Source organism: Hippocampus zosterae, chromosome 3, assembly GCF_025434085.1.
Source record: "Hippocampus zosterae strain Florida chromosome 3, ASM2543408v3, whole genome shotgun sequence".
Taxonomy (NCBI): Eukaryota; Metazoa; Chordata; class Actinopteri; order Syngnathiformes; family Syngnathidae; genus Hippocampus; species Hippocampus zosterae.
This window is the reverse complement of record NC_067453.1, coordinates 29,978,476-29,989,447: the sequence shown is the minus strand read 5'-3', so window position 1 is coordinate 29,989,447 and position 10,972 is coordinate 29,978,476. Positions and strand designations below refer to the sequence as shown.

Here is a 10,972-nt window from a genome sequence, read left to right as displayed (position 1 = left end):
TTGCAGCGCCTGATCATAAATGGAGGAAGGAAAAAAAAAACAGAAGCACTCGTATTAGCATATTTTAATGATTCGGCTCTAATTAATGGTTATTATAAAACATACATTTTTTGTTATTAAAGTGTATTTGGGTTTATTCTGTTTTATCGTGACTTAATTTAAGACAGGCGCTACGAGAGAAGCTCTACACTTGTTGCTCTCATAACGCCTGAATTGTGGAGAGAAATAATCGTCCGTCCCAAAAACGTGTGTGAAGCGTGATGGTGCTTTTTTTTTTAACTCAGATGACAACATACATCCTTTAACAAACGAATTAATTTTGAATTAAATATATTTATTGTTAGCGCAGGCAACCACAGAAACACGTTCATAATTGTATCACACGTTACTGAATTTAACTCCGATAAAAATATTGCAAAACACAAAAATTAGGTGAAAGGTTTCAAAACAGAGGCGGACGGGGCAAGGAATGGCTGAAGGTCCTCAGCTTCCCATGTAGGTGCTGTAGGAGTAACAGCTCATAAGCAGCGGCAGGTGGATGTTATGCATCGAATCCGTGACAGTGAACACCACCTGCAGTTCACACACATGAATGGAAAGATGATCGATCACTTGATTGCATAACGGTCAATGACTTATCTACCAAATCACATTCGTACACGATGGAAAGTCCCTCCTTAACATGACTAAACTATCATTCAAAATCGACATTGTGAGCGTGTCGAAAACCTCAGCGTAGGGATAGAAGGAGTCGCGTTCCAGGCTGGTCCAGTACGCTCCGGTCTCAAAGCGCAACTTATACATTCCCGGCAAGAATGCTTCCCGGCTGATGAGACCCGGGCAGCGGCCGTCTTCGTCCGTCATCCTGACATATGTCAGGACAACAACAAAAAAAGGAAAGAAAAAGTCACCGTGACGCGATGGATTCTTCATTTTGTGATTCTTTTGCACGCCACCGGTGGCCAGCCGGACATTTATGACATTCATCAGTGTCGTACCCGAGGTTGAGCATGTTCCAGAGCTTGAGCTGCGAGTCGAGTCGATGCAGGCTGAGGGACACTCGTGCGGCGGGAACGCCGTCGCTGATGTTGAGCACGCGCGTGGTGAGCGGGCTGCGCTCCGACGTCATCATCCGAGACGCCGCGACAACGGCTTCCCTGGGAAAAGAAGAAAAAAACAACAACAACAACCGGCCCGTCGTGATCATCCATAGCAGCTGTCCAAAGTCCGGCCCGCGGGCCAAATCCGGCCCGCGGTCGAATTTCATCCGGCCCTCGCCCCCTGTCATAAAATCAGTGCCGTCTGGCCCGCAGGTTGGGCGCAATGGAACACGTGTTGCATTGACTGAGGTCTCGTAGACTGGTGAGTGATGTTTCATAGAGTACTGCTTCCCTCTAGTGGCTAAATGAGTAATAGCATTCACTAAATGAGTAATAGCATTTAGACACTAGAGGGCATCACTCACGAGTTAACAAGACATCACTCCGTGTTTATATTGACTGATATGTCATATTTCAAATTCCTGTTTCAAATGAACCAAAAGAAATTCTTAAGATTGTTGAAATTAAAATAAAAATGGAAATGTGAAACAGACTGGCTTACTAAAATTTGTTGAACAATATTGTTGTTCAATGGAAAGAATGTCAGCCAAGGTCGGCCCCCCAGACATTTTACCACATAAAATCTGGCCCCCTTGGCAAAAAGTTTGGACACCCCTGATCCATAGTAACAAACGGCTGATGACTGCTTCTTGATGTTCTTTTTGAAAACTGACCAAAACAAAACCAAAAAAAAAAAACCTAAAGAAACGGGAAACAGACGACAAAAGCAAAACTCATCATCACGTCGAGTCCATGCCAGAAAGAATTTACAAATAAGGTGAATCATAACATTTCTGGCCTTACCTGCTGGTGAATTGCCTGCTTGCTCCAACTCTCCCGTCCCTGTATGACGACCCAGCGTGCACTGCAAACAAGCCTGCTGTCAAAGGTCGTCGTGTCTGGAATGAATCATTAAAAAAAAAAAAAAAAAAAAGTCAACAAACAAGTGACCACTCAGCCGCGATAAGGCAAATTTAATCATCATCGCCAGCTCATTTCAGAGGCTGAGCGCAAACCGATTCTTTTTCATTCAAGTCGAGCGTCCTGTTCAAGCAGATAACTCGAGTGAAGATTCAATCATGATTCCAAATGGGATTAAAGTCCCGTCTTGGCGCTAGTTTGAGTCGTCCCCAACACATTGATGATCCCTGACTTGTATCCCAATTTTTGATCACCAAATCACTTTGAGGTGGACCTCAAAGTCACTTAAACACATTCGAATCAAGTTGTGAAATGTTGGAAAGACGCCAATGCTAATGCGCACTTTGTGGCTTCAGGGGGGGCGCCCGGGCGTATTTCTGCCACACCAGAAAAGAAAACCAAAAAAAAAAAAAAAGAAAGTTCTACCTCATAATTCCAGTATAATGTGGAAAGCGTGACGTCCACGTTGATCTAAAAGTACCAAGGGTCCCCAATACGTCGATCGCGAATCGCCCATCGCCCACAAACTTTTCTCCAGAGTTTTCGCCCGAAAACTCTGGAGAAATGGGAAAAAAAAAACCAAAAACCAGAACAATTGTGCGTCGTGCGAGTTATTCATATTATTTTATAATGTATTATGTTCTTGTGTTAGTGCACACTGGACATTAAGCATCCTATCAGTTTCACTTTCACTCAAAAAAAAAAAGATTTTAAAAAATGTATATATACTGTAACTTAAAACATTTTGCTATCTATCTATCTATCTATCTATCTATCTATCTATCTATCTATCTATCTATCTATCTATCTATCTATCTATCTATCTATCTATCTATCTATCTATCTATCTATCTATCTATCTATCTATCTATCTATCTATCTATCTATCTATCTATCTATCTATCTATCTATCTATCTATCTATCTATCTATCTATCTATCTAGCTAGCTAGCTAGCTATCTATCTATCTATCTAGCTAGCTATCTAGCTATCTATCTATCTAGCTATCTAGCTAGCTAGCTATCTAGCTATCTATCTATCTATTTAGCTAGCTATATCTATATCTATCTATCGCTAACTATCTATCTATCTATCTATCTATCTATCTATCTATCTATCTATCTATCTATCTATCTATCTATCTATCTATCTAGCTAGCTAGCTAGCTATCTAGCTATCTAGCTATCTAGCTATCTAGCTATCTAGCTATCTAGCTAGCTAGCTATCTAGCTAGCTAGCTATCTAGCTATCTATCTATCTATTTAGCTAGCTATATCTATATCTATCTATCGCTAACTAACTAGCTAGTTTGTCTAGCTAGCTTATCTAGCTAGCTAGCTTATCTATCTATTTTATCTACAAACTTTCTTATCTCTCTCTCTCTGTCTGTATATATATATATATTTTTAAAGCAGGTCACCTTCACCAGAAATTATTAGCGGTCAGCAGTTTGCAATTGCAGCTTGCGATCGGAGCTGTTGCGATATATATCTTTTTATTATTATTATTATTATTATTATTATTATTATTATTATTATTATTATCCATCCATCCATCTTCCGAACCGCTTAATCCTCACTAGGGTCGCGGGGGGCGCTGGAGCCTATCCCAGCAGTCTCCGGCTGGGGACACCCTGAACCGGTTGCCAGCCAATCGCAGGGCACACACAGACGAACAACCATGCGCGCACACACTCACACCTAAGGACAATTAAGTGTGTTCAATCAGCCTGTCATGCATGTTTTTGGAACGCGGGAGGAAACCGGAGTACCCGGAAAAATCCCACGCAGGCATTTTCTGTCCGTTGAATCCGGGTTCCTCCGTCGACGTGCCGGCTCTCCCCTGGGTGTCCCTGAACGCCTCACGGGCGAGTCGTACCTACTTAACATTCAAGCCCGAGCGGCGGCGGGGTTGTTGCGCAAGCGCGGCCCATTGAGGAGGCCCGAATGCCGAGAGAGGGGAGCGCCGGGAGCGCCGCTTGCCAGCCGCTCGCCAGACCGGGACAAGCGAGAGCACCGGCAGGAGCAGCCCCAGCGGAGCCGGGAAGGCCGACATGGACGGGCCGGCGTGTGACGACGGGACCCGGGTCCCCGACCGCGTGACCCTGAAGAAGGAGATCGGCCTGCTGAGCGCCTGCACCATCATCATCGGTGAACCTAATCCTCAATCCTCTGTCATTTTTCTGTAGGTGGCCCTCGGGAAAAAGGTTTGGCTTTCATCTGCTTTCACGGGCGACAATATTTACAGTTGAGAGGCTTAAAATTTGGAGTGCAGTATTTGGACACGTTGATGTCGAACGAGGTTCGCGAACGCGACGACCCTGTGATGAATTGTTGCGCCGGCGGCGGACTGACCGCGACCCTCGTCGCCCCCCTCAGGGAACATCATCGGCTCGGGCATCTTCATCTCGCCCAAAGGCGTTCTGGAGCACTCGGGCTCGGTGGGCGCGGCCCTACTGGTGTGGATGCTGGGCGGGGGCGTGGCCGCCCTGGGCTCGCTCTGCTACGCCGAGCTGGGCGTGGCCATCCCCAAGTCGGGCGGCGACTACGCCTACGTCTGCGAGATCTTCGGAGGCCTCGCGGGGTCAGTTCAGTTGCTCTCCATTCATCGGGCCTCATTCGCGAACGGTGCGTACGCACAAATTGGCCATTCGCCGACAAATTCAATGAAGGATCGCCCGTCCGGCGGTAGAAAGAGCACTCGTCGCACTTCCCCCGATCCTGTTCATGTGCTCGTATGTGTGTTTTTGACTCGAGAAAAAGGCCGGTCCCCACTTGTCATGATTTTGCGTCCCCGCTCACGGAATGTGTGTTTTTGACTCGAGAAAAAGGCCGGTCCCCACTTGTCATGATTTTGCGTCCCCGCTGACGGAATGTGTGTTTATGACTTGAAAAAAAGGCCGGTCCCCACTTGTCATGATTTTGCGTCCCCGCTGACGGAATGTGTGTTTTTGACGCGAGAAAAAGGCCGGTCCCCACTTGTCATGATTTTGCGTCGCGCTCACGGAATGTGTGTTTTTGACGCGAGAAAAAGGCCGGTCCCCACTTGTCATGATTTTGCGTCCCCGCTCACGGAATGTGTGTTTTTGACGCGAGAAAAAGGCCGGTCCCCACGTGTCATGATTTCGCGTCTCCATTCAGCGCTTCGACGTATCTCGGAGTGAATGAGGCCCAATTAATCCACCGCAGAGCATCGTTGACTTTTTGAATCAAATTGGTTCGCCGACCAAGCTCGTAAGTCACTTTGCCCGAATTGTTAAACACGACTTGACTTGCGCGAGCAGAGCCGGCCAATCGATTTGAAAACGAGCAGCGAGGAGGTGAGACCGGACGGTGTGCCTAATGAAGCGGCGGCGTCGCCGCGCTGTTCCGCCGCCAGGTTCCTGTTACTGTGGAGCGCCGTGCTGATCATGTACCCGACCACGCTGGCCGTCATCGCGCTCACCTTCTCCAGTTACGTGCTGCAGCCCGTCTTCCCCGAGTGCGCGCCGCCGTACGCCGCCACGCGAGTGCTGTCGGCCACCTGCCTCCGTGAGTCACCTCGGCCGGCCTGTCGCGCAAATGTCACCGTCAAACGTTCCATTGCCATAGGTTGGGGTGTTGGATATCCTTTTATCGGGAAAGGTGAGCGCGGTCTCCCTCGAGTGCGCCAAGCGCTGGTGCCGGCGGTGGCGCTTGCCAGCTTTCTGGTGGGGCGGTCACGTTCTGTCAGTCCTTCGCAACGGAAACAATCCGTCCGGCCGAGGCCGACAAGCGTTTCTTTGTTCCGGAGAGCCGGGCCACCATGAGAGGGCGTGACAGTGATGGATGAGCCCCCAGCGCGGCGCATTCCTCAAACCACGGTGACCCGCCCGCAACAGCGGAAAGCCGAGTAACGACGGGATGAGGCGGAGGACGACGGCCGACAGGAAACGTGTCCGAGACCGATGATAGATGGCTAGCTTGGAGATCCGATTGGGAGTCAAGGAAGTGCTGAGGGAAGAAAGATGGAGGGATGGAATGAAGGAAACAAGATGATTAAGAAGAAGGAGGAGGAGGAGAAGAAGGATAAAGGGAGTCAAGATGGGGGTGGGAACTAAAGGATCGAGTCGGGAGGAAGAGGGTGAAGTACTCCCTGATTTACGGCGGGGGTTATGTTCCAGTAGGGCTACACAGACGCTTCAAACGGTCCGGACCGCCGCGGCAACCAAGGAAATCCAAAAAGTAGACCCCCCCCCACCCCCCTGAGTATCGGCCATCAGTCTGTGCGTGTGCGTGCAGTGCTGCTGACGTGGGTGAATTGCAGCAGCGTGCGCATGGCCACCAGGATCCAGGACGCCTTCACGGTTGGTAAGCTGCTGGCCTTGGGCCTCATCATCGCGGTGGGTCTGGTCCAGATCTTCAAGGGTAAACCTTCTTCACTCGCATCATTTCCCCTTGCGGGAAGACCGTCGGGAGCTGACGGCCGGCCGGCGTCCGCTTCTCGACCCTCCAGGGAACTTCGAGGCGTTGACTCCTCAGGCGGTCTTCTCCGTGGAGAGGACCCCCTCGGTGGGGCAGATGGCGCTGGCCTTCCTGCATGCCTCCTTTGCCTTCAGCGGCTGGAACTTCCTCAACTACGTGACGGAGGAGGTGGTGGATCCCAGAAGGTGACTGCCGTTGCGACTTCAAAACGAACGGGACTCGCGCTGATTTTTGAAGAGCTTTTAGTCTGAATCCAAAAGTCTTCTTCACTTCTTTCTCTCTTCTGTGTGGACTTCCCTCGTCGATGTCTCTGGGCGTTGTTCTTCTATTTACCGGCGACACTTGGCAAAAGGGTACCACGTCCCGAGATAGAAATAAGGGAACTTGTTTCTTCTTGTCAGTGGGAACGATGGTTGCGGTCGAGGTGCGCGGGTCCTTCAGATCAGGCGTACCCAAGTCCGGTTCTCGAGAGCCGCGATCCGGCCGGTCTCCCCCTTTCCAACGCACCCGATTCAAATGATCCATTCGTCAGCAAGTTTTGCAGAAACCCGACAAGGATCCTCATGCTGTGAATCGGGCGTGTTGGAACCAGGGTAACATCTCAAATAGGCCGGAGAGTGGCTCTCGTGAGGCGGTGAAGAACCGAAGGTCTGGAATGAAAAGGTGGAGTCGGGAAGCGTTCGTCTTCCGCCCCACGTTCCGTTTGCGATCTGCTCTACTCCATAACCGAAGAAGACTTTTGAATTCAAGGTGAAACGTCTTCAACGAGCCACGGGATTCCCGTTGCCGCCCATGATCAAAACCTGGATGAGGGACGACGGACAAAGACGTTGCACGGCTTCACGTTTCCTCTCCCGGTCTGTGGTTGTTCAGGAACCTCCCCCGCGCCATCTACATCTCCATTCCGCTGGTGACGCTGGTCTACACGCTGACCAACATGGCCTACTTCTCATCCATGTCCTCTGACGAGCTGCTTTCTTCCAACGCCGTAGCTGTGGTGAGTTTTCCTACGAGCTCAACGCTTCAGCGGCCATGACGCGCTCCACACACAGAGGGTAATGTTGCGCGACGTCACAGATCACCGCGCGATCTATATGGAACGGTTCCCGATATAACGTCAGGTCTGAGTAGTCAACGGCCATTCTTTGCCGATCGCGTCCCGCCGCCTGGGTCTTCGAACGGCTCGATTGACCCACTCTCTTGTTCAGACGTTCGGAGAGAAGCTGCTGGGCACCTTTTCCGTCATCATGCCCATCTCCGTGGCGTTGTCCACGTTCGGAGGCATCAACGGCTACCTGTTCACTTCCTCCAGGCGAGTACCGCTTCCTGCGTTGCGTCTCTTGCTTCCGGCTGACCGAAATTTGCGCCGACAGGTTGTGTTTCTCCGGCGCGAGGGAGGGTCACCTGCCCAGCCTGCTAGCCATGATCCACGTCAACAAGTGCACGCCCATCCCCGCTCTACTGGTCTGCGTACGTTCAAGAAGACCCCGCCCCCTCCTGTTCCCCCACGTGCGCCACTTCCTGTCCTCTCTCCTGAAAACGTTGTACGGTTTGTTTCTGGGTGTTTGCAGTGCACGGCCGCCATGGTGATCCTGTGTATCGGGGAGACTCACAACCTGATCAACTATGTCTCCTTCATCAACTACTTGTCGTACGGGGTCACCATCGCGGGCCTGCTCTTCTACCGCTGGAAGAAGCCCAACCTCTACCGCCCCATCAAGGTCCCATCAACTATTCTTTCTTTTCTTTACGCAGGAGTTGGCTCTGTGTGCCCATACTTCCATTTTGGGAAGCGTTTTGCTGTAAATCATTTTTTTTTTCAATGTACGAGCAGTGCAACCACCTGTAAGGTAGGGATTGGAGGAGTAGCAAATCGGGCAAGACAGGACAGAGGCAGTGAGCCGGGCAGTATCACACCCTGCCACCAAGGGATTGAACGTCCGGTAATTAGGACAGGACCATTTGGGCCCTGGACAAGAACAGTGTACCAGGCTCTGTGAGGAAGGGACCTAATGGGTCGCAAGTAGGACAGGACAGGACAGGACAGAGGCAGTGAGCCGGGCACTATCACACCCTGCCACCAAGGGATTGAACGTCCCGTAAATAGGACAGGACCATTTGGGCCCTGGACAAGAACAGCGTACCAGGCTCTGTGAGGATGGGACCTAATGGGTCGCAAGTAGGACAGGACAGGACAGGACAGAGGCAGTGAGCCGGGCACTATCACACCCTGCCACCAAGGGATTGAACGTCCCGTAAATAGGACAGGACCATTTGGGCCCTGGACAAGAACAGTGTACCGGACTCTGTGAGGAAGGGACCTAATGGGTCGCAAGTAGGACAGGACAGGACAGGACAGGCGGTGAAATGGTCAGGTGTGTGACGAAACCCTAAAAATCTGGTGACTGGCGCGTCCCGCAGGTCCATTTGCTGGTGCCCGTGTGCTATCTGATGTTCTGGGCGCTCCTGTTGGGCTTCAGTCTTTATTCAGAGCCCCTGGTGTGCGGCGTGGGTCTTCTTATCATGCTCACCGGCGTGCCCGTCTACTTTCTGGGTGTCCGCTGCGGGGCCAAACCAAAGTGCATCAACCGCTTCATTGGTGAGTTGTCGTGGCGGCGAACGTCCGCGAGCCACGTGCTAACGCGAGTAGCGGAACTCCAGGACAGTTTCCCTTTTGCCGTGTGGGATTCTTAAACATTTCTACCACGAGTAGAACCCTTCGGTTCTTGAGAAGAAGGAACGTCGTCTTGAACGTTCGACAGCCGGACGTTGGACGGAAATGGCCGTTTTAGCCTCTTTTCCCAGGGGTTCCTCAAAGACCGCCGGTTCCATACTGACAAATGTTGATGTATATGTTAGCGATACGATCTAATCGGCGCACCGATTTATCGGCCGACTAGACGGCTACATGGTGGCGATGTGAAGAAATGTGGTCGGTAACTTTGCTCTTGTCACGCAGAGACGGTGACCTTCGTGGGCCAGAGGTTGTGTTTCGTGGTCTTTCCTCAGCTGGACCCCGTCGAGGTGGCCGAGCCTTCCGAGCAGACGGAGCCATCGTCCGGTTCGTCCGCTCGCTCCTAACAAAATCAACGCGAGCGCATCTTGTTGAGATTCCTCGCAGCCGCCTCATCCTGCGCTGCGCGGGAACGTCCCTGTGTAACATTCGCCGGATGGACGTCGGCCCACTGGAAGCTTTTGTCTTCCTTACAGACTTTTGCGTGTTTTGTTTTGTTTGCCAACGCACAAAGTACTGCTCTGTCACGTCGCCGGCATGTCCTCCCCTGGATGACGGAGTGAAGGTCGCTGAGGTCTCATGACACTTCAAGTTTAGGCAAAGGATATTGACAGAAAACTCAGATGTCCATCCAAAACGGGCATCAAAATGCAGCCAAATGTCGAATTAATCCGCTTTTCTAGCTGTCGCGTCAACTAAGCTAGCTAGCAAGATAAACCACAGAAGCTTAGCAGCAGAATCAACCAGTGAAATGTACTAGTTTGCCTTAACAAGCAACCAAATAAGACAACTCGCTTTCGAAAGGCGAAAAATTAACCGGTAAAACGTTTTTCGCGAACCAAGCGGCTGAGCTAGCTTGCTAAGATAGCTAAAAAAAAAAACGGAACATTTGAAACACAGCACCGGTCAAACATTGCTGCAGTCAGAACAGTGGTAGGTAGATACACTCAAGACGAGTTTTATGAGGAAAAAAAAACTCGCTTAGAGGAAATAAGTCATTTTCTTTGTGTCACGGTTCAGATTTTTTCCAAGAGATTTTTTTTTCCATTACTAACTGACTGATTTAGATTTAGCATATTTAGCATCGCCTGTTTTTTGCTTTTGTTTATGTCAATTGTTTGTAAATATCCTGTTCGGTTCAACAATTCCTGTGTCACAGTGGGCCAGTGTGTTGGTTCTACCTGGGGTGTGATTGTGATGTACAGTATTTCAAATCCAGTATGAGCTCAAATTCATTCATAAAGGCCGACACACGGGGGGGGGGGGGGGGGGGATTAGTTCCGTGTCACTTTATAGAATGATGGAGTTTTAATGGGGTCAATTTCACATTTTACCGTGATCAATGTTTACCTTTTTACGATAAATAAAAAATATAAATAAATAAAAAAACCCAGGAAGTATTCAACTAATAGTGTTTTTAAAGGTTTAAGATGTACAAAATATATGTTCTCTCGTAACCTGAAGGAATTGCTTCGGTTTGTTTTTGTCGAAGGTGAAATTTATCACGATGTAAAGTTTTGTGATTTTTTTTTTCCTGGCGTCGTAGCAATATACTTCCATAAACTGACATTTGTTTCCCCACTGTAAATTATTTGTAAAGTCCTGACAACGCAATATTGTTAAATATCACTTATTTAGACGTGAGCATTTTTCTAAAAGAGAAACAATAGAGTGCAATCTAATCATGTTTATGCTTTTGAACAAGATTGGTTATATGTCAGATTAAAATTTACGACAGCTTCCCATTTTAATTTGGAATAGTTTTTTTATTTCAC

The 10,972-nt window shown here is 49.4% G+C and overlaps 2 protein-coding genes across 4 annotated transcripts; one reads left to right on the top strand and one right to left on the bottom strand.

The window, feature by feature from the left end:
- Positions 1–313: 313 nt before the first annotated feature.
- Positions 314–2,015, bottom strand: urahb (urate (5-hydroxyiso-) hydrolase b). 2 transcript variants are annotated; one of them, XM_052061315.1, is made up of 4 exons: positions 1,905–2,015; positions 999–1,157; positions 730–865; positions 314–573 (listed from the first exon to the last, which is right to left on the bottom strand). In XM_052061315.1, the coding sequence occupies exons 2-4, from the start codon at positions 1,130–1,132 to the stop codon at positions 484–486; spliced, it is 360 nt and encodes a 119-aa protein (XP_051917275.1). In that variant the 5' UTR covers positions 1,133–1,157; positions 1,905–2,015; the 3' UTR covers positions 314–483. The 2 variants fall into 2 exon arrangements, with proteins under 2 accessions (XP_051917275.1, XP_051917276.1); XM_052061316.1 differs by having other exon boundaries at positions 999–1,152; positions 1,905–1,976.
- A 1,925-nt stretch (positions 2,016–3,940) lies between these two features.
- On the top strand, positions 3,941–10,948 carry slc7a10b (solute carrier family 7 member 10b). Of its 2 annotated transcripts, none has more exons than XM_052061304.1 (11): positions 3,941–4,171; positions 4,400–4,604; positions 5,400–5,551; positions 6,281–6,406; positions 6,495–6,648; positions 7,337–7,460; positions 7,672–7,775; positions 7,837–7,933; positions 8,035–8,184; positions 8,944–9,062; positions 9,423–10,948. In XM_052061304.1, coding segments are annotated over exons 1-11 (1,329 nt in total). In that variant the 5' UTR covers positions 3,941–4,074; the 3' UTR covers positions 9,424–10,948. The 2 variants fall into 2 exon arrangements, with proteins under 2 accessions (XP_051917264.1, XP_051917263.1); XM_052061303.1 differs by having other exon boundaries at positions 3,942–4,171; positions 8,885–9,062.
- The last annotated feature ends 24 nt before the right edge of the window (positions 10,949–10,972 follow it).